The 20,357-nt window shown below is 44.3% G+C and overlaps 1 protein-coding gene across 2 annotated transcripts in view; it reads right to left on the bottom strand.

Annotated features, from left to right (window-relative positions):
- The window catches only part of TNPO1 (transportin 1), a 96,117-nt gene extending 76,282 nt beyond the window's left edge, over positions 1 to 19,835 (bottom strand). Inside the window, exons 1-2 of one of the 2 annotated variants that reach the window (XM_041765831.1) lie at positions 19,726 to 19,835; positions 19,364 to 19,587 (exon numbers count right to left, since the gene is read on the bottom strand). In XM_041765831.1, coding sequence (XP_041621765.1) covers positions 19,364 to 19,378 — 15 coding nt within the window. In that variant the 5' untranslated portion in view covers positions 19,379 to 19,587; positions 19,726 to 19,835. Of the gene's footprint in view, positions 1 to 19,363; positions 19,696 to 19,725 lie in introns of those variants that run through there. The other variant, XM_041765832.1, reaches the window with a different exon arrangement.
- Between the last annotated feature and the right edge of the window lie 522 nt (positions 19,836 to 20,357).

The raw sequence follows: 20,357 nt of genomic DNA, 5'->3' as shown, positions 1-20,357 counted from the left end.
GTCTAATGAAATGTCTCAAAAGCACCCATTATTTCTATTATACTAAACTGATTCTTAGAAAAATAAATAAATTCATTTATTATAAAAAAAGCTTTTCCTACCTCTTTTTCTTAGAGTCTGGTTGGGTGCAAAGAAAGCAAATCTTTAAGTCACATGAAATATTTCAATTAAAAAAATTTCATACAGCAAGTAATCCATATTGTTTACAGTTCATAAAAGACATATCTCCAGTCAACTCTTCATTATGCTTTCTTACAGGAATAGTACACATACTCAAGAAGGAAGGAACTCCAAAAATTAAATCCATAAGCAAACATTCATTAAGCACTGATACATGCAGGATTTTAGAGCTAGAAACTGCAAACGCAAATTCCTAAGATTTCTTTATGTTATTTAGGCCAACAATTCGTGTTATGAGGCATTTGAGGAACATGACTGAAAACATCTGAGATGTCTAGGAGCTTGTATTTCCAAGACTCAGAAAATGATCATTTCACCTGAAATCACAATTTTGCACTGACTGCCAAGCAATTGAAACTCTACTAGGATCTCATGGGAGTATGAATGTTATCAGTCCTGTTTTACAGATAATTTAAAAATTGCCTGCCGTGTACGATCCGCAAGTCCCAACACCAAAACACAAGCCTCTAGCCGTCTAGGATGAAAGGGGAAAGTAAAGCTGGCATTTTCATTAGAGTCTTTTCCTCTTCATGCTTCAGCCTTGTACTCCTCTACTGGCTTGGACGCTTCCCCATCAAATTCCTACACTTACTCTTCAACCACCCTACCACGCTCTTGAATCTGAGCTTATATTTGCTCTAAAACAAGACTCCTGAAAAACCTCTTCCCTTCACAGTTTTTCCAGTTTGATCCTTGACTTTAGGAAGGATGAAGTGTCATCCATCCCCATCCGGGAGAAGGATGGGCGGCCTGACACTTGAACCACGGCCACAGCCTCTCTGGAGCCACCAACTCCGGGTAACTTCATGGAGCTTTTGGACAAACTGCTTCCAGCCATGGGTCTTTAAGTCTTCGGTGTTGTGAAGAGCCAAAATAGCACCAGGACAGAAGGAGCGTCAGAGACCTGGGGTGCTTGTCCCAGTTCTACTCTACAGGAAGACTGACCGGCTGACAATCCTGCACAAATCGCTTGAGTCATTTGGCTCATTCCCTTAGCTATAAAGCAACCAACGACCCTGGTCCTCTCAGCTTCCAGAAGTGAACCATTTTGCTGATTATAAACAGTCTGGTCATATTCCACACACAAAAGCCAGCCTTTCCTCTTTACACTTGCTACTGGAGTTCTCCAAGCCTCCAGTGAGATTTGGATTCAATTCAACTGTTCTAATGTAGTTACGGGACCTACTAAGTTGCACGTCATTTGATTCTTTCTGCAAATGCGGAGCTCTTGTGCCGGGCTTAGGTCACTTCTTACAGAAGTCACATTCAATAGCAAGAACAATCTTTTTTTTTTTTTTTTTTTAAAGAGTTTATTTATTCATGAGAGAGACAGAGAGAGAGGCAGAGACACAGGCAGAGGGAGAAGCAGGCTCCATGCAGGGTGCCCGATGCGGGACTCGATCCCAGGACCCGGGGATTATGCCCTGAGCCAAAACCAGACACCCAACCGCTGAGCCTCCTAGGCATCCAGAGCAAGAACAATCTTTAGTTGAAAACGTTATTTATCATAAGTTGGATTTCTATCCAACAAAAGTCTTTACCCATTATCCCTTTAAAATTATGTAAGAGAGGAGCACCTGGGGGCTCAGATGGTTGTGTGTCTGCCTTAGGCTCAGGTCATGAGCCTAGAGTCCTGGGATCGAGCCTCATGTAGGGCTTCCTGCTCAGTGGGGGTCTGTTTCTCCCTCTCCTTCTGCCCCTCCCTCAGCTCGTACCCCCGCCCCCGTCTCAAATGAATAAATAAAAAATATTTTTTAAAGAATGGTGTAGGAGAAACTATGTAAAGCATTATTCAACTAAAAATCCAACGGAGTGGGGCTGCCTAGGTGGCTCAGTCAGCTGGGCTTCCAACTCTTGGTTTTGGCTCATGTCCTGATCTCAGGGTCATGAGATGGCCCTGTGATGGCTGGGCTCCGAACTCAGAGTAGGGTCTGCCTGGGATTCTTTCCCCCTCCTCCTCCATCCTCCTCTGCACCTCCTCCTACCCCCTGCCCCTTCATGCTTGTGCTCTCTTTCAAACAAAGAAAGAAAGAAAGAAAGAAAGAAAGAAAGAAAGAAAGAAAAATCCAATGGAGCATTCTAATTCCTATTCTGGTTTCAATGATTCACTGTTTAATGCTTTTTTTCCCAAAATTAAGTCTCATAAGATTTTCTAATAAAGGTCTGACATGCAGCATTTTAGGAGCTTAAATAAACTCTTTTTTGAAAGACAGAGCCTAGAAAATTACAATCATCCTTTCGTTATATGGATCATTGCTGGGCAGCCTCGGTGGCGCAGCGGTTTAGCGCCGCCTTCAGCCCAGGGCCTGATCCTGGAGACACAGGATTGTGTCCCACATCGGGGTTCCTGCATGGAGCCTGCTTCTCCCTCTGCCCCTCCCACTGCTCATGCATGCTCTTTCGTTCTAAAATAAATAAATAAATAAATAAATAAATAAATAAATAAATAAATCTTTATTTAACAAAAAGAATGTTTACTGAATGAGTGACAAAACTATAATATTGACTGTAAAAAAATGAAAATTTCTGAATTTGATAACTATATGTGGTTTCAGAAGATAATATCCTGGCTCTTAAGATACACATGCTAAAGTATTTAAGGGGTAAAGAGACAAGACTTAGGAAACCTACTCTCAAATGATAAAAAATATAACTGTGTGTAGGAGTAGGTGGAAAGAATGTGGCAAAATGTAAACAATTGGTGAATCCAAGTAAGGTATACATGGGAATTGTCTGAATTATTCTCACCATCTTCCTAAGTTTAAAATTATTTTAAAATATTATCTTAAAAAAAAAAGCTTTGACTCCATTCCCTACTCAATTTTTGTACTTCCTTCTGTTCACAGAAACATCTTGAAAGTTGTATACAGTCACCACGTCCCCATCTTTACGGCACTCCAGTGAGACTGAGATTTCCTTGCTGCCAAACCGAATGATTTCTTCTTGGCCTTACCACAATTCCTCCACAGTGCTGAACACAGGCAACCACTCTTTTCCTTTCTAGCCTCACATCTTCCTGGTTTTCTTTTATTTCGCTGGCTGCTCTGTGTCAGTCTCCTCTGCTGGCTCTCCTGCCCCTACATATCCTAGCTCCCTTTCTTTTCTCGGTCTATATAATCTCATCTAGTCTGTGCCATTGAATAGCACTCTGAACTCCAGGCTCAGGCACCAACACTTTATAAGACATATTCATTTGTTTGTGAAATGGGCATCTTAAACTTTGCTGGCTAAACCACAACCCTTGATACTTTTCCTCATCCCATTTTATCTGCTTCTCTTCCAATTGCCTAGGCCACTAAGGTTCACGTAGTTGTTCAGGGCAAAATGCTAAGGGGTCACCCTTGACCTCCTTTATGTTCTACATCCAAAACACCAGCCAGTGCTATCAAAGCATATCCTAAAACATACTCTGAATCTGACCAATTCTCATCCCTTCCAGCCTACCCTAGTCTAGGTATATAAAACATGCTAGCATGGCAATGGTCTACTACAATGGGTTCCCTTGCCTTTCTGTTTCATTCCCCTAACAGCCTATTCTCTGAGATGAAGTAGCAAAAATGATAATATTGAAGCTGCAATTAAATCAAGTCTTCTGACCATCAAAATTTTCCAATAGTTTCTCATCGCACTTAAAATAAAACCTCATATCCTTAGCACAGCCTACAAAATTGTACCTAATCTTAGCTCCCATCTCTCTCTGAACTAATCTCCTAGCAGTTTCAAATCCTTTTTCACTATGTTCCATGCTGATTTTCTCACAGCTCCTTGATGTTATGCTTATTCCCACCTAAGACTCTTTACTTTTGCTTTCCTCAAATATTCATATTGCTCACTCCTTTTCTTCATTCAGATTGCTTGCCAAATACGGTATTTAAGAAAGGCAATGTTTTCTTCCCTTTCCCTACATCCCACTACTACTTCCTCTTACTGCTTTAGTTAGTGCCTATTTCTTTTCCCCAAATGAAAAAGTGACGTGTGGCTGCTTCTCACTGTATAAAAAAAGGAAACAATATGGATGAAATTCTAGCTCCCTTCAAGTATCTCTCCTAATCCTGGTCTCCTCCCCAAAGGTACTCTAATACTGATTGGATACATAAGTTGATAAAGCAGTTTTTTTTTTTTTGTCTACATTTAAATAGTATGTTTCTGTAGAAACAATGTTTTATTTCTGTTTTATAAAAACTCTTTTCAGGTGTGCCTGGCTGGCTGGCTGGTTTACTAGGTAAGCGCATAGGACTCTTGATCTTGGGGTCATGAGTTCAAGCCCTGCATTGGGTACAGAGATTACTTAAAATAAATTTTAGCTTAGAAAAGAGGGTATATAATTCTTCTACAATAGTTGTTAAGACTTGTGGCAATGCATTCTACAGATTTTCTCAGTAATCATAAGTACAAATATTAAAGCAAAACTTACTAATGTATGTTAAGAAAATTTCAACTGCAGAAATAAATGAGTACATACTACAAATAATTTAAATTTGCTATTTAATATATACTAAACAAAGGTTAGAGTTCTGGTTCTTTTCATTTTGCTAATCAATCATTGTGTCATATACTATTTTACTCTTTAAGAAAATAACTCATAAATCATTTAAAATGAAAACATTTAGAAAATAGTAAATAAAAACTAAGATAAAAAAACATTGTTAGAATCATCAGTGGAATCTTCTTAATATATTGTTCTGCCTAAGGAAGTCAGTGTAATAACTAAGAAGGGATGGAAAACAAATATGTTTATAAATCATCTTAACTTGAAGTCAATGGTATAGTTCTATGCACCAATGTGGTTTATGAGAGAGACATCGTCCACGAACATAACACTTGTAGTTGGTAGTCACAGGAGTCTAATGAAATGTCTCAAAAGCACCCATTATTTCTATTATACTAAACTGATTCTTAGAAAAATAAATAAATTCATTTATTATAAAAAAAGCTTTTCCTACCTCTTTTTCTTAGAGTCTGGTTGGGTGCAAAGAAAGCAAATCTTTAAGTCACATGAAATATTTCAATTAAAAAAATTTCATACAGCAAGTAATCCATATTGTTTACAGTTCATAAAAGACATATCTCCAGTCAACTCTTCATTATGCTTTCTTACAGGAATAGTACACATACTCAAGAAGGAAGGAACTCCAAAAATTAAATCCATAAGCAAACATTCATTAAGCACTGATACATGCAGGATTTTAGAGCTAGAAACTGCAAACGCAAATTCCTAAGATTTCTTTATGTTATTTAGGCCAACAATTCGTGTTATGAGGCATTTGAGGAACATGACTGAAAACATCTGAGATGTCTAGGAGCTTGTATTTCCAAGACTCAGAAAATGATCATTTCACCTGAAATCACAATTTTGCACTGACTGCCAAGCAATTGAAACTCTACTAGGATCTCATGGGAGTATGAATGTTATCAGTCCTGTTTTACAGATAATTTAAAAATTGCCTGCCGTGTACGATCCGCAAGTCCCAACACCAAAACACAAGCCTCTAGCCGTCTAGGATGAAAGGGGAAAGTAAAGCTGGCATTTTCATTAGAGTCTTTTCCTCTTCATGCTTCAGCCTTGTACTCCTCTACTGGCTTGGACGCTTCCCCATCAAATTCCTACACTTACTCTTCAACCACCCTACCACGCTCTTGAATCTGAGCTTATATTTGCTCTAAAACAAGACTCCTGAAAAACCTCTTCCCTTCACAGTTTTTCCAGTTTGATCCTTGACTTTAGGAAGGATGAAGTGTCATCCATCCCCATCCGGGAGAAGGATGGGCGGCCTGACACTTGAACCACGGCCACAGCCTCTCTGGAGCCACCAACTCCGGGTAACTTCATGGAGCTTTTGGACAAACTGCTTCCAGCCATGGGTCTTTAAGTCTTCGGTGTTGTGAAGAGCCAAAATAGCACCAGGACAGAAGGAGCGTCAGAGACCTGGGGTGCTTGTCCCAGTTCTACTCTACAGGAAGACTGACCGGCTGACAATCCTGCACAAATCGCTTGAGTCATTTGGCTCATTCCCTTAGCTATAAAGCAACCAACGACCCTGGTCCTCTCAGCTTCCAGAAGTGAACCATTTTGCTGATTATAAACAGTCTGGTCATATTCCACACACAAAAGCCAGCCTTTCCTCTTTACACTTGCTACTGGAGTTCTCCAAGCCTCCAGTGAGATTTGGATTCAATTCAACTGTTCTAATGTAGTTACGGGACCTACTAAGTTGCACGTCATTTGATTCTTTCTGCAAATGCGGAGCTCTTGTGCCGGGCTTAGGTCACTTCTTACAGAAGTCACATTCAATAGCAAGAACAATCTTTTTTTTTTTTTTTTTTAAAGAGTTTATTTATTCATGAGAGAGACAGAGAGAGAGGCAGAGACACAGGCAGAGGGAGAAGCAGGCTCCATGCAGGGTGCCCGATGCGGGACTCGATCCCAGGACCCGGGGATTATGCCCTGAGCCAAAACCAGACACCCAACCGCTGAGCCTCCTAGGCATCCAGAGCAAGAACAATCTTTAGTTGAAAACGTTATTTATCATAAGTTGGATTTCTATCCAACAAAAGTCTTTACCCATTATCCCTTTAAAATTATGTAAGAGAGGAGCACCTGGGGGCTCAGATGGTTGTGTGTCTGCCTTAGGCTCAGGTCATGAGCCTAGAGTCCTGGGATCGAGCCTCATGTAGGGCTTCCTGCTCAGTGGGGGTCTGTTTCTCCCTCTCCTTCTGCCCCTCCCTCAGCTCGTACCCCCGCCCCCGTCTCAAATGAATAAATAAAAAATATTTTTTAAAGAATGGTGTAGGAGAAACTATGTAAAGCATTATTCAACTAAAAATCCAACGGAGTGGGGCTGCCTAGGTGGCTCAGTCAGCTGGGCTTCCAACTCTTGGTTTTGGCTCATGTCCTGATCTCAGGGTCATGAGATGGCCCTGTGATGGCTGGGCTCCGAACTCAGAGTAGGGTCTGCCTGGGATTCTTTCCCCCTCCTCCTCCATCCTCCTCTGCACCTCCTCCTACCCCCTGCCCCTTCATGCTTGTGCTCTCTTTCAAACAAAGAAAGAAAGAAAGAAAGAAAGAAAGAAAGAAAGAAAGAAAAATCCAATGGAGCATTCTAATTCCTATTCTGGTTTCAATGATTCACTGTTTAATGCTTTTTTTCCCAAAATTAAGTCTCATAAGATTTTCTAATAAAGGTCTGACATGCAGCATTTTAGGAGCTTAAATAAACTCTTTTTTGAAAGACAGAGCCTAGAAAATTACAATCATCCTTTCGTTATATGGATCATTGCTGGGCAGCCTCGGTGGCGCAGCGGTTTAGCGCCGCCTTCAGCCCAGGGCCTGATCCTGGAGACACAGGATTGTGTCCCACATCGGGGTTCCTGCATGGAGCCTGCTTCTCCCTCTGCCCCTCCCACTGCTCATGCATGCTCTTTCGTTCTAAAATAAATAAATAAATAAATAAATCTTTATTTAACAAAAAGAATGTTACTGAATGAGTGACAAAACTATAATATTGACTGTAAAAAAATGAAAATTTCTGAATTTGATAACTATATGTGGTTTCAGAAGATAATATCCTGGCTCTTAAGATACTCATGCTAAAGTATTTAAGGGGTAAAGAGACAAGACTTAGGAAACCTACTCTCAAATGATAAAAAATATAACTGTGTGTAGGAGTAGGTGGAAAGAATGTGGCAAAATGTAAACAATTGGTGAATCCAAGTAAGGTATACATGGGAATTGTCTGAATTATTCTCACCATCTTCCTAAGTTTAAAATTATTTTAAAATATTATCTTAAAAAAAAAAGCTTTGACTCCATTCCCTACTCAATTTTTGTACTTCCTTCTGTTCACAGAAACATCTTGAAAGTTGTATACAGTCACCACGTCCCCATCTTTACGGCACTCCAGTGAGACTGAGATTTCCTTGCTGCCAAACCGAATGATTTCTTCTTGGCCTTACCACAATTCCTCCACAGTGCTGAACACAGGCAACCACTCTTTTCCTTTCTAGCCTCACATCTTCCTGGTTTTCTTTTTATTTCGCTGGCTGCTCTGTGTCAGTCTCCTCTGCTGGCTCTCCTGCCCCTACATATCCTAGCTCCCTTTCTTTTCTCGGTCTATATAATCTCATCTAGTCTGTGCCATTGAATAGCACTCTGAACTCCAGGCTCAGGCACCAACACTTTATAAGACATATTCATTTGTTTGTGAAATGGGCATCTTAAACTTTGCTGGCTAAACCACAACCCTTGATACTTTTCCTCATCCCATTTTATCTGCTTCTCTTCCAATTGCCTAGGCCACTAAGGTTCACGTAGTTGTTCAGGGCAAAATGCTAAGGGGTCACCCTTGACCTCCTTTATGTTCTACATCCAAAACACCAGCCAGTGCTATCAAAGCATATCCTAAAACATACTCTGAATCTGACCAATTCTCATCCCTTCCAGCCTACCCTAGTCTAGGTATATAAAACATGCTAGCATGGCAATGGTCTACTACAATGGGTTCCCTTGCCTTTCTGTTTCATTCCCCTAACAGCCTATTCTCTGAGATGAAGTAGCAAAAATGATAATATTGAAGCTGCAATTAAATCAAGTCTTCTGACCATCAAAATTTTCCAATAGTTTCTCATCGCACTTAAAATAAAACCTCATATCCTTAGCACAGCCTACAAAATTGTACCTAATCTTAGCTCCCATCTCTCTCTGAACTAATCTCCTAGCAGTTTCAAATCCTTTTTCACTATGTTCCATGCTGATTTTCTCACAGCTCCTTGATGTTATGCTTATTCCCACCTAAGACTCTTTACTTTTGCTTTCCTCAAATATTCATATTGCTCACTCCTTTTCTTCATTCAGATTGCTTGCCAAATACGGTATTTAAGAAAGGCAATGTTTTCTTCCCTTTCCCTACATCCCACTACTACTTCCTCTTACTGCTTTAGTTAGTGCCTATTTCTTTTCCCCAAATGAAAAAGTGACGTGTGGCTGCTTCTCACTGTATAAAAAAAGGAAACAATATGGATGAAATTCTAGCTCCCTTCAAGTATCTCTCCTAATCCTGGTCTCCTCCCCAAAGGTACTCTAATACTGATTGGATACATAAGTTGATAAAGCAGTTTTTTTTTTTTTGTCTACATTTAAATAGTATGTTTCTGTAGAAACAATGTTTTATTTCTGTTTTATAAAAACTCTTTTCAGGTGTGCCTGGCTGGCTGGCTGGTTTACTAGGTAAGCGCATAGGACTCTTGATCTTGGGGTCATGAGTTCAAGCCCTGCATTGGGTACAGAGATTACTTAAAATAAATTTTTAAAAAAACTTCTTTCAAAATATGCCTTAGCTTTCCTATTCATTATATATAGTTCTATTTCATTATTTATTGCAGTATGAGTTATTGAATACTTAACCTATTTATAATTTTATACCATTACAAGCAATTCACTCATTTAACAAATATTTGCTGAATGCCTAACTACATTCTAGTTCTAGTTGCTGCAGATAGAGCAATAAACAAAACAAAGATCTCTGCCCTCTTGGAGCTTACATTTGTGTGGGATGAGAAAGACAATAAACAGAATATACAATGCAAACTGTGTCTGCAAACAGCCAAATAGTAAGTATTCTATGTTTTGCAGACCACATGTCTCCTATATATTGTCTCTTTTTGTTTTACAACCCTTTAAAAGGTAAGAACTGCTCTTAGCTCACAGGCTGTACAAAAATAGGCCAGAGGGCAGTGGGGGCTCTAGCTTGCTGACCCTGATATAGCACTGTAAAAGGTGGTATGCACTATGCAAAAAATTAAAAAAGAATCCAGGATAAGAGGGATGGGAGAGGGTAGGATGCAGTATTAAGAAGGGTGGTTAGAGGAGGTAAGATCTGAACAAAGATCAGAAGGTAAGGCCAGTGAGCCAAGTAGATATTTGGAAAGTAGATTCCAGACAGCTGAACTAGCTGAAGCAAAGATCCTAAAGTAGGAGCATGACTGATGTTTCTGATACAAGGAGGACAGTGAGCAAGGAGGGAAGCGGTAGTAGGGAAGCAGAGGTTCCATATGGTAGTAGGAAATAAGGTCAAGGAGGTAAGGAGAAAGGGGAGTGGGGCTGGCACATTATATAGAGCCTAATGGGCCACTCATCGTAAGGACTAGATTTTCCCTGAATCAAAAGGAGAGCCAATGCAGTGCTCTGAACAAAGAAGTGGCAGGGACTGTCTTAATTTGTAAAAGGCTAGTTCTCACTACTACATGGAGAAAAGGCTGTTGGGAAGGACTAGGGTAGAATGAGGAGACCAGACAGTAACCTATTTAAACAGTATTCATGACAGTAGTAGCTTGGATCAAGATGGTAGTAGTGGAGAAGGTGAGGCACCCTATAATTCTGGATGCATTTTGATGTGTAGAAAAAATAGGTTGTCCTGAAAGCATGGATTTGAGGAATTGTTAAGAAAAAGCAAAGTCAGGGATAACTCTTAAGATTTTAGCCTGTGCCGCTAGGAGAATGGAGTTGCCACTGACAGAAATGGGGAAAGTCTATGTGTAGAGTAGGTATTGGGGAGGAAGTTTAGGAGTTTAGTTTTGGTCATGCTGAGTTTTATGTAAATCATTAGACATTCAGGCAGAGAGGTTGAGTGGGCACTTGAACATCTGAGACTGGAATTAGGGAGAAGAGCTGAAGATCTAAATTTGGGCACTGCTGGCATTTAGATGGTATTTAAAGCCACGAGACTGAATAAAATTACCTATCAAGTGAGTACTGTTAGGAAAAACAAAGAACAGAAAACAAAAAGCAAGGACTGTGAGAAAAGGAACGCAGAATTTCAAGAGGCCAGGACAGAGGAAGAAGATAAGCAGGGGTGTGTGGTGTACTGGAAAGCAAAGACGTGGTTCAAGGATAAGGGAATAAGCAGCTCTGTCAAATGCTGCTGATAGGCCAGTAAGATGAACAGAATCAATGGCATATGGCATTTGATAGGATGGAAGGTACGGGAGAACATGAGTTGCTTTGGTGGGATTGGTGCAGAGAAAAGCCTGATTGCAGTGGGTTCAGCACACTACATGGGAGGAAAAAAATTTGGTATTACCAAGTACAGACAAGTCTTTTGAGGAATAATGCTGCAAAAGGAAACCTAAAAAAACAAACAAAACCAAAACAAAACAAAAAAACAGGGAAAAGTTGATGAGAAGTGATTTGAGTTTTTTGTTTTAAATAATGGGAAAAATAATAGCACATCTGTTTGCTGATAGAGATAATTCAATAAAGGAAAAGAATGATGTGGAAGGAGAGAAGCTGAATCAATGCCCTTGAGCCCAGGAGAGGATGGGATCTAGTACAAAAGCAGACACAAGAACATGAACAGTGAACCTAAGCAAGCAGGACGACAGCATGTATTGACACAGAGGCTGGGAGATACACAAGATGCTGGGAATCTGTGGAAGTTCTCTGATTGCTTCCATTTTCTCAGCAAGGTCAGGAGCTAAAAGTGAGGATGGGAAAAGAGATACCAGAGGTTTGAAGAAGAGAGGATAGGAAGTAGTCACGCAGGAACGGGAGGATGAACAGATTAATACAGTACAACAACAGGCAGCACTTAGGGCCCCCTTGAGGAGCATGGTCAGGCACGGGGGTGTGTTTGCCCGGCTATACCAAGTTACAGAAAAGCAAGTATGAAGCAGAGAATTGGTCTTAACTGGGCTGTGCTTCTATCAAACAAGCAAAGAGCAAGGAAGTGGATCCAAAGGAGTTGATGAAAATGATTAACCATGAAATCTCAGCTGAGTTAGGAAAGGGAGTGAAAATATCAAGGTCAGTGGCAGGGAAACCAGAGCAGGATCAATGCATTGGAGATTCCACTGGGGTCAAAAGATGGTTGGTGCTGAAATCCTGGAAGGAGTGAACTACGAAAATAGAAAGTGAGATCACAGAGTAGAACACACAAAACTGTAACTACAGCAGGACTGCAAGAGGGCAGGACTATGGGAGTGAGGGCCTGAGACGGAGTAGACAGATGCCGGAGGCAAGGTTGAGGGGGCCAGGGCACTGAACACATCAGTTAGTGTCCTCCTTCCCTTCTGTTATAAAGACTGGGGTAGTACTGGAGACAGGGGCAATGGGCCTGGAGCTAAAGTAAGCACGGGGAACGAAGAGGAATGACCTGGAAGTCCCTGGTAGCAATTACGCTATGACTAGTTGGTAACAAATGGATCACAGACGCTGAGGATTTTTGGGGCAGCGGGGTGTGGCGGGGTGGGGGGGTGGGAGAACAGTCCAAGAGCAACCAGGAGGTGACAGCAGATGCTTTTCCCACCTCCAGGAAGAGTGACAAGGAGAGCTACAGAAAAGAACAACAGTGCAAAAGGCAGGTTTCCAGGAGAGCAAGAAAGTGATGTTTACGAATAGGCCGAGGTCGGACTCTGCAGATGATGCCAATTCCAGCGGGCACAGTGGAAGGCTATGAAGAGTTAGAAGGGTTTTGGTTGCCTAAGATTCATTTATTTATTTGAGGGGGGACAGCGGCGAGGGACATAAAGAATCCTCAAGCCAGCCGACTCACTGCTGAGCGTGGAGCCCAACACAGGGCTCGATCTCAGGACCCTGAGATCACGACCTGAGTCGTAACCAAGAGTCAGACGCTTATCTGACTGAGCCACCCAGGAGCCTCTGTTTTTTGGTTTTGCTTTTTTTTTTTTTTTTTTTAGACAAATATGGACCCTTTTATGAACTGGAGTGTAGGCGATGAAAGGCGACCTGGAAGTCTGCCGACAGCCACCCGCGGACCCATAGGGCTCCTCGTACACCCACACGCTTCTCCAAGAAATGGAAATCGTGGGTCAAAAGGTTTTTGCTTTAAAATGAAAATGGCAAAAAAAAAAAAAAAAGAAAAAAAAAGAAAATGGCTCCACTGATTTATTCAATGTATGAGTTTCGGTACAACCTTGCCAACACTTGCTAGCAAAACTTTTCCACTTTTGCCAGGATGATGGGAAACAATATTTCACTGTTTTACTCTGCACTTCCCTACTGGCGGGGCAGGGCACTATTTCATGTTGGCTTTCCTCTTCTGTGAAATTGGTTGGCCATTTAAGAAATTGAGTTGTCTTTTCTTAATGGTTTATAGCGCTTAGAAAGAAACTGTTTTTCTATTTTATTCCACTCGTAATGATTCACACAAATCAATGTCGTAAATTTCTTGTTTCCAGATCTTCCAATGGCTCATGCTAGGCCTGGCAGGTTATCTCTCCCGCAAATCTCTACTATCTACTAGAGATAATTAAGGCCCACCAGTCCCATTGGTCAAACCCCTTAATTTCCATACTGTCCAGGACTACTTGTGACTGTATTTGAGATGTATGGCTCACAAAGCAGAAAATGTTTACTACCTCAATCCTTTACAGAAAAACGTTGTGGACCCGTACTCTGTACCTTTTAGGGCCCCTGAATTATTGGGAGATTAGGGACCACAGTAGGTCCTTATCTTTGCTGACATAGCTCTGAAGTGCTGCTCCTAATCCCCTGAAATGCTGGAGCCATTTCTCCCATTCTTTGTGTGGAACCTACTACTAGACCCGCTGGATGCTCCACAGATGCAGATCGTAAAAGCTGTAACTACACTTTGTTGTACTGTTTTGTTTACTTCTCTCTCCAGTAGTATATACATTTCCTAATGAAAAGGGTCAGTCCCAGCACTAATGTTTAGTGAATGAATAAATGGCACCTAAAATAAATTCTTCATAATTTGCCATCTTTCTCATCATTTTCCTGTTTTCCTATGCTCCAGCCAAAACTATTGTTATTTTTACTTAAGTATTTTTCAAAATACTTACATTGTTTCATTGTTTTAAATAAATTGAGGAACAATGAAACAATTTATTTCAAAATACTTACATACAAAATACATTGTTTTTAACGGCAGCATATTATTATTTTTTTACTATTTACAGTTTGGGTGGATACCATCTATTTCTAATCATTCATTTGCATCTATTTAGGATGTTCACAATTTGATAAAGTATTTCTCTGCTTTAATTTCTTCCTTAGTAAAGACAAAAGCAATGAAATCTTGGTCTTTCTGAGATGATCCTTTTTATCTATGGCAGCAACTTCTGCATCTGAGGATTAAGGGGCTCCGCCGAGTATTATTTTACTAGTGACTTCAGAGTGCTTCAAAGTCAACTAAAAAATCCAATTGAATCTTTTCTCCTTTAGTTTTCAGTATATAATTAATTTCCCATAGCTTGTGGGTAGTCTTATTCTCCTTAACTGGTATATCTGTTAATTTTTTTTTTTTTTTGGTTATTTCTCTATTAAGACCTTAGCTAACTTTGGCAAGGGTTTTACTAAATGTACTTTTCAATTTGGTTCTGTAATAGGCCATTGTCACTTCTTATACAGATCCCCCAAATTTGATGGATTTTTTTTCTACCCTATCTGTGCTGAGGTAGTTACACTACCTCACGGTAAGAGGGTTTTACCACAAATACTTTTTGCATTCATTTTAGAAACCAGTTTTATATATTCATTACCAATCACCTCTTATTCAGGTAAGGATATTTTATCCTTTTGTAAAATATATGCAGATACTTAAGCCCTGTCTGGTTTAACTCTGTAACTTGCTCACTCATTACTTCCAGGTCAAGTTTTACTGTCTTCATAATGTGGTCTATGATCTACAATTAGTAGATCCACTAAATTACAGTAAACTATAAGATTCATTATAAGGTTCTGTATTTATTAGACGTATACGCATTCATTATAAGATTCTGACATGTATATTACATGAAATTTTACAAATAAGGATGTAAGCTTTGCTATCAGGCAAATCTAGGTTCAGATTCAGCCTGGAACACTCTGAGTCTATGGGCAAAGTATATACAGGTGTGTGTGTGTGTGTATGAATACACACACACACACACACACACACACACACACATATGTAGTTTCCTCCCATGCAGAACACAGGGCTATGATAAAAAGCACAATGTATGTAAAGTAACAATGTACGAAAATACCAGAAATCATGCCTCGTATATCATGCAGAAAAAATGTTAATTCACTCCTTCTTCCTTCCCATCTCGAGCAATAATAAGGGCAATAAATGCTGTGTTCCTCAGTTTATTTTACACCCATTATTAAATTCCCTTAAGTAAAAGCAATATGGCAACATGTACCATGAGCTTTGATACTCCAATCTAATATTTCCACTTTGGAGAATCTATCCTAATAATCCAAAACACAGAAGTTGTTTCATCTACAAGGATGTTCACTATAGTGTTTCTTAGAACTGAAAAGAAAGAAAGAAAGAAATAAAAAAGAAAAAAGAAAGAAAGAAAGAAAGAAGAAAGAAAAAGAAAGAAAGAAACTTGCTAACTGTCCAATAGGAAAATGTTTAATTATGAGAAAGCCACATTATGTGGTCATTTAAAAAGATGCTGACCAAATAATTAATAGCATGAGAAAATGCTTATGATGTTAAGTGAAAAAAGCAGAATGTAAAGTTGTTCGTACGGCAAAATCTCAACTATGTATAAATCAAATAAACTGAGAAAAAGTATCGTAAGGAAATGTATCAATGGGTTTACAGTAGTTACCTCATAGTGTAAATATTAGTGATTATAATTTTATAAGTTGTTTTCTAAAACATCAATGATCATGATGATGATGATCGCATTTATTATTTATGGAGTGTTTACTACATCAGGCTCCGTTCTAAACATACTATATTAACTCATTTAATATATTTAATTAATATATTTAATATCAATATCAAAAAATTGATATTTAATATCAATTTAATATCATTTAATATCAATTAACTCATTTAACTCAAAGAATTATGAGATGAGAAAATCTGAGGCACAGTGAGATTAAGTAACTTGCCCAAGTTCACACACTATTTCAGCAGGTACCCTGATTTGAATCCAAGAAGTCTGGCTCGAGAGCTCCTATTCCCAACTGCAACATTCAATGATTTGCTTTGCTTTACAATTTTAACCATTAACAAGACATATGTCAACTCAAATCTTGCTACCAGCTTTCTTTTAGCTTTAGGCATTCTTTCAGGGCTGAATTCAAGAATTTGCTCTGCCATCAGGGGCCATTTTGGAATAAGACATGGCCACCATTCCTCTATGGGTTGTATCTACTCTAGAAAATTCCAAGACAAATCTGCATCCCTATTTCCAGTTCCAGTATCTCATTTAACTATTCTTAGTCATTACACCTACTTTCAATAGTTCAAAGAATTCTAGTGAGGAGGTCCAGAGGTAACCAAAGGTGGCTTCTGGAAACTCTCCTACACCGACACCCATCCACATGACTACAAGTCTAGTTACCACCCTCACAAACATCTGTCCTCCATCATCAAGTCCACCCTGCAACCCAGGAGACACCCCTCACCTGCCAACTCTCAATGGCTATCTACTACCATGGCACTGGGTGAATGGGGCCAACTAAGAAAGACTTCCCAACATTTGGGGATTTTTTTTTTTTTTGCCTCTGATCCCTATTTTTGAAGATGGCATTATTCTCAATTGTTTTTGAAAACAATCATCAGTTAATCAATCACTTTGATTGCTTCAGCTTTCTCAACCTTTTGCTGGTAAACCAAATTGGTTTCTCTGGAACAAGACCTTTTTGGCACCAATATATATTCGATTTATTAATCCCAGGAAGGAATATTCACAACTTAGGCCCTGAGCAATAAAAGTAACTCCCACTTATTGGTCCGCTCCTCTCTGCGGTTCAAACTTGATAAACTTCATGACATATGTCACTTGTTTTGCCTTCCTTTATTAACCAGGTTTCTTAAAAACAGTATTTGCAGAATCCAACACAGATAAAAGTGATTCTTCTAAAGATAGTACATTTACATTTCAATGCAGTTCATTTACAGTATTTAGGAAAACTGAGTTCATGTGCAGGCTTTAAACATTATATATAAAAAAGAAAAACTAGTCATAAAAATAATGAATACAGTGTCACTTGTTGATAATGGAAATATTTACAACTGGAATCATCTGTATCTTTACCAAAATCTTATCCTGCTCATAATATACAATGGTAGTAAGCTCGATTACTTTACAAGATTTTTATAGGTAGTTCAGTGGGAGGAATTTTAATAATTCCCTGAAAACCTAGGGCAGAACTATAACACATCAAGGCTGAAGATCAAGGTGGGGGTCCCTTTTAGGAAAAAGAAAACTGGAGTACTAATAGTTCATCAGGCTAACATTAAATTAGGTGAAGTAAGAACTGGATTGTTGAACTGTGAGGCATTTATGACTACATATGCAGTAAGAGTAAAAAAAAAAATCTGCGCCTTCCAAGTAATATTCCCTCTTTTGCCGCTGCAAGTTTTCAACCTGGTGAAGCGGTCCTCTAAGACGGTGTGCAGGCAAGGGTGAAAGTAGAAAACAAAACTGCTTCCCCCCAAAACCAAAACACTTCCGTTTCACTAAGCATAACCTATTTGCCACTCTAATAGGAAAGGTCTCATGTAGCAGGGAAACTTGGAATCCAAAAGGAACTCCTGCTATCCTAAAAAAATGAGGAGGTCAGGACAGCCGTCTTACAACCTCAGATTTCCAAAGAGCTGTTGGTCCATACAACCTCTTTAAAAAGCAAAAACAAACAAACAAAAAAAACCCCAAAACGAAACAAAACAAAACAACCAGCATGTTTCTTTCTTTCTTTCTTTTTAGGCTGAAAAATAAAGTCCCATTTATAAACTCATCATTGTTTCTAGGCAGGATTGTGATTAAGTTTCTTAATGACACAACTGTCACAATCAATGTGTGCACAAGCTGCCAAGTTTAAATTCCTACGTCTGCTGATGGAGCCAACCGGTGCGCGGCTTGGTTAGGGTACCGGACTTAGGCTGCGAGCGCTCCGGCCCAGCCGGCCCAGCGGGCGGGCTTCTGACAGGCCCGAGGCCAAGAGGCGGTCACTCCGAAGGGAAGAAAGCCGTTTCCGCGTGAGTGCGGGCTGGCCGGTCGGCTCGCAGCCGGGCCCCGGGAAGCTCGCGTGGAGGAGGTGCAGCCGGGGGCGCGCGGGCCGTGCAAACCGCGCGGGGGGAGCCGCCGCCCGGTCCCCGGGGAGGCCCGCACATGGGCCCCACAGGTGCGTGCGGGCCCCGGCCGCTCACCTAGCGGGGCGCCCCCGCCGCCCGCCCCCCCGCGCCCCAGCCCTGACCCCAGGCCCCCCCCCGCGACCCAACTCCGACCCCGGGCCTCCCGCGACCCGACCCCGGCCCCCCCGCGACCCGACCCCGACCCCGGGCCCCCCGCGCCCCAGCCCCGACCCCGGGACCCCCGCGACCCGACCCCGACCCCGACCCCGGGCCCCCCGCGCCCCAGCCCCGACCCCGGGCCCCCCACGACCCGACCCTGGGCCCCCGGCGCCCCAGCCCCGACCCCCCCCGCGCCCCAGCCCCGACCCCGACCCCGGGCCCCCCCGCGACCCGACCCCGACCCCGGGCCCCCTGCGCCCCAGCCCCGACCCCGGGCCCCCCGCGACCCGACCCCGACCCCGGGCCCCCTGCGCCCCAGCCCCGACCTCGGGCCCCCGCGCCCCAGCCCGGACCCCGGGCCCCCGCGCCCCAGCCCCGACCCCGGGCCCCCCGCGCCCCAGCCCCGACCCCGGGCCCCCCGCGACCCGACCCCGACCCCGGGCCCCCCGCGACCCGACCCCGACCCCGGGCCCCCTGCGCCCCAGCCCCGACCTCGGACCCCCGCGCCCCAGCCCCGACCCCGGGTCCCCCGCGCCCCAGCCCCGACCCCGGGCCCCCCGCGCCCCAGCCCCGACCCCGGGCCCCCCGCGACCCGACCCCGACCCCGGGCCCCTGCGCCCCAGCCCGGACCTCGGACCCCCGCGCCCCAGCCCCGACCCCGGGCCCCCCGCGCCCCAGCCCCGACCCCCGGCCCCCCGCGACCCGAGCCCGACCCCGGGCCCCTGCGCCCCAGCCGCCCCCCCGACCACCCCCGCGACCTGCCCAGACCCCGGGGCCCCCGACCCGACCCGGCCCCGCCCCCCGCGCCCCGCAGGCCCTCCCGCAGCTGTTGGCCGAGGAAGCGCGCCGCCGCCGGGCTCCAAACGGCCGGGAGGGCGGCGGGTCGGGCGCGTCTCCCCCGGGGCTCCGCCCGGGCCTCCGCCGCCGCCGCGCTCCCGCGGGGCCGCCTCCGCGTCGCCACCTACCCGGTCCCACACCATCCCAGAGGCCTCCGGCGCTCGGGCCCTCTGCCGAAGCCGCCGCCTCCCGTCCGGCCCGAGATGGCTGCGGAACAAAGGGAAGGTGGGCGCCGGCGAGCGCGGGGCCGATGGGCCGGGGGGCGGGGCCGCCTCGGGGACCGCGGAGGTCGCCTAGCAACGGCGGCGCGGCGCGGGCGGCCGCGGGCCTGGGGACCTGCCCACCTGCCCACCTGCCCACCTGCGGACCTGCGGGACCTGCGGGGCCTGCCCACCTGCGGGGCCTAGACCTGAGGACCTGCCCACTTGCGGGCCTCCTGACCTCCTGACCTGCGGGGCCTGGGGACCTGCCCTCCTGCCCACCTGCCCACCTGCCCACCTGCGGACCTGCGGGACCTGCGGGGCCTGCCCACCTGCGGGGCCTAGACCTGAGGACCTGCCCACTTGCGGGCCTCCTGACCTCCTGACCTGCGGGGCCTGGGGACCTGCCCACCTGCCCACCTGCCCACCTGCGGACCTGCGGACCTGCGGGACCTGCGGGGCCTGCCCACCTGCGGGGCCTAGACCTGCGGACCCGCGGGACCTGCAGACCTGCTGACCTGCCAATCTGCGGACCTGCGAAGCCTGGACCTGCTGGACCTGCTGGACCTGCGGTCCTGTGGGGCCTGGACATGCAGGGCCTGCTGACCTGCCCGGCCTGCGTACCTGCGGGGTCTGCTGACCTGCGGGCCTGGGCCTGCCGGGCCTGCGTACCTGCGGGGCTTGCGTACCTGCGCCCAGCAGCACGCAACCTCGGTGGCTCGAGCCCCACTGCCCCGCACTGCGCCCGGAGGCTTCCCGCAAATGGCCCTGCGAGTGCGGGCGCTTCGGGGCCGTGCAGGGCCTGCTGGGGTGACGCCCCTACCCCCGAACCTCTGTTCCCCAGGTGACAGCCCGCCCCGGGAGCCTGCGAACCGAGCAGGCCGCGCGCCCCCGGAGCAGGTTCCCACGCCGCCCGCTGAGG

This window comes from Vulpes lagopus, chromosome 8, assembly GCF_018345385.1.
Source record: "Vulpes lagopus strain Blue_001 chromosome 8, ASM1834538v1, whole genome shotgun sequence".
Lineage (NCBI taxonomy): Eukaryota > Metazoa > Chordata > Mammalia > Carnivora > Canidae > Vulpes > Vulpes lagopus.
Note: the sequence above shows the minus strand (reverse complement) of the source record. Positions and strands in the feature narration are given on the sequence as shown.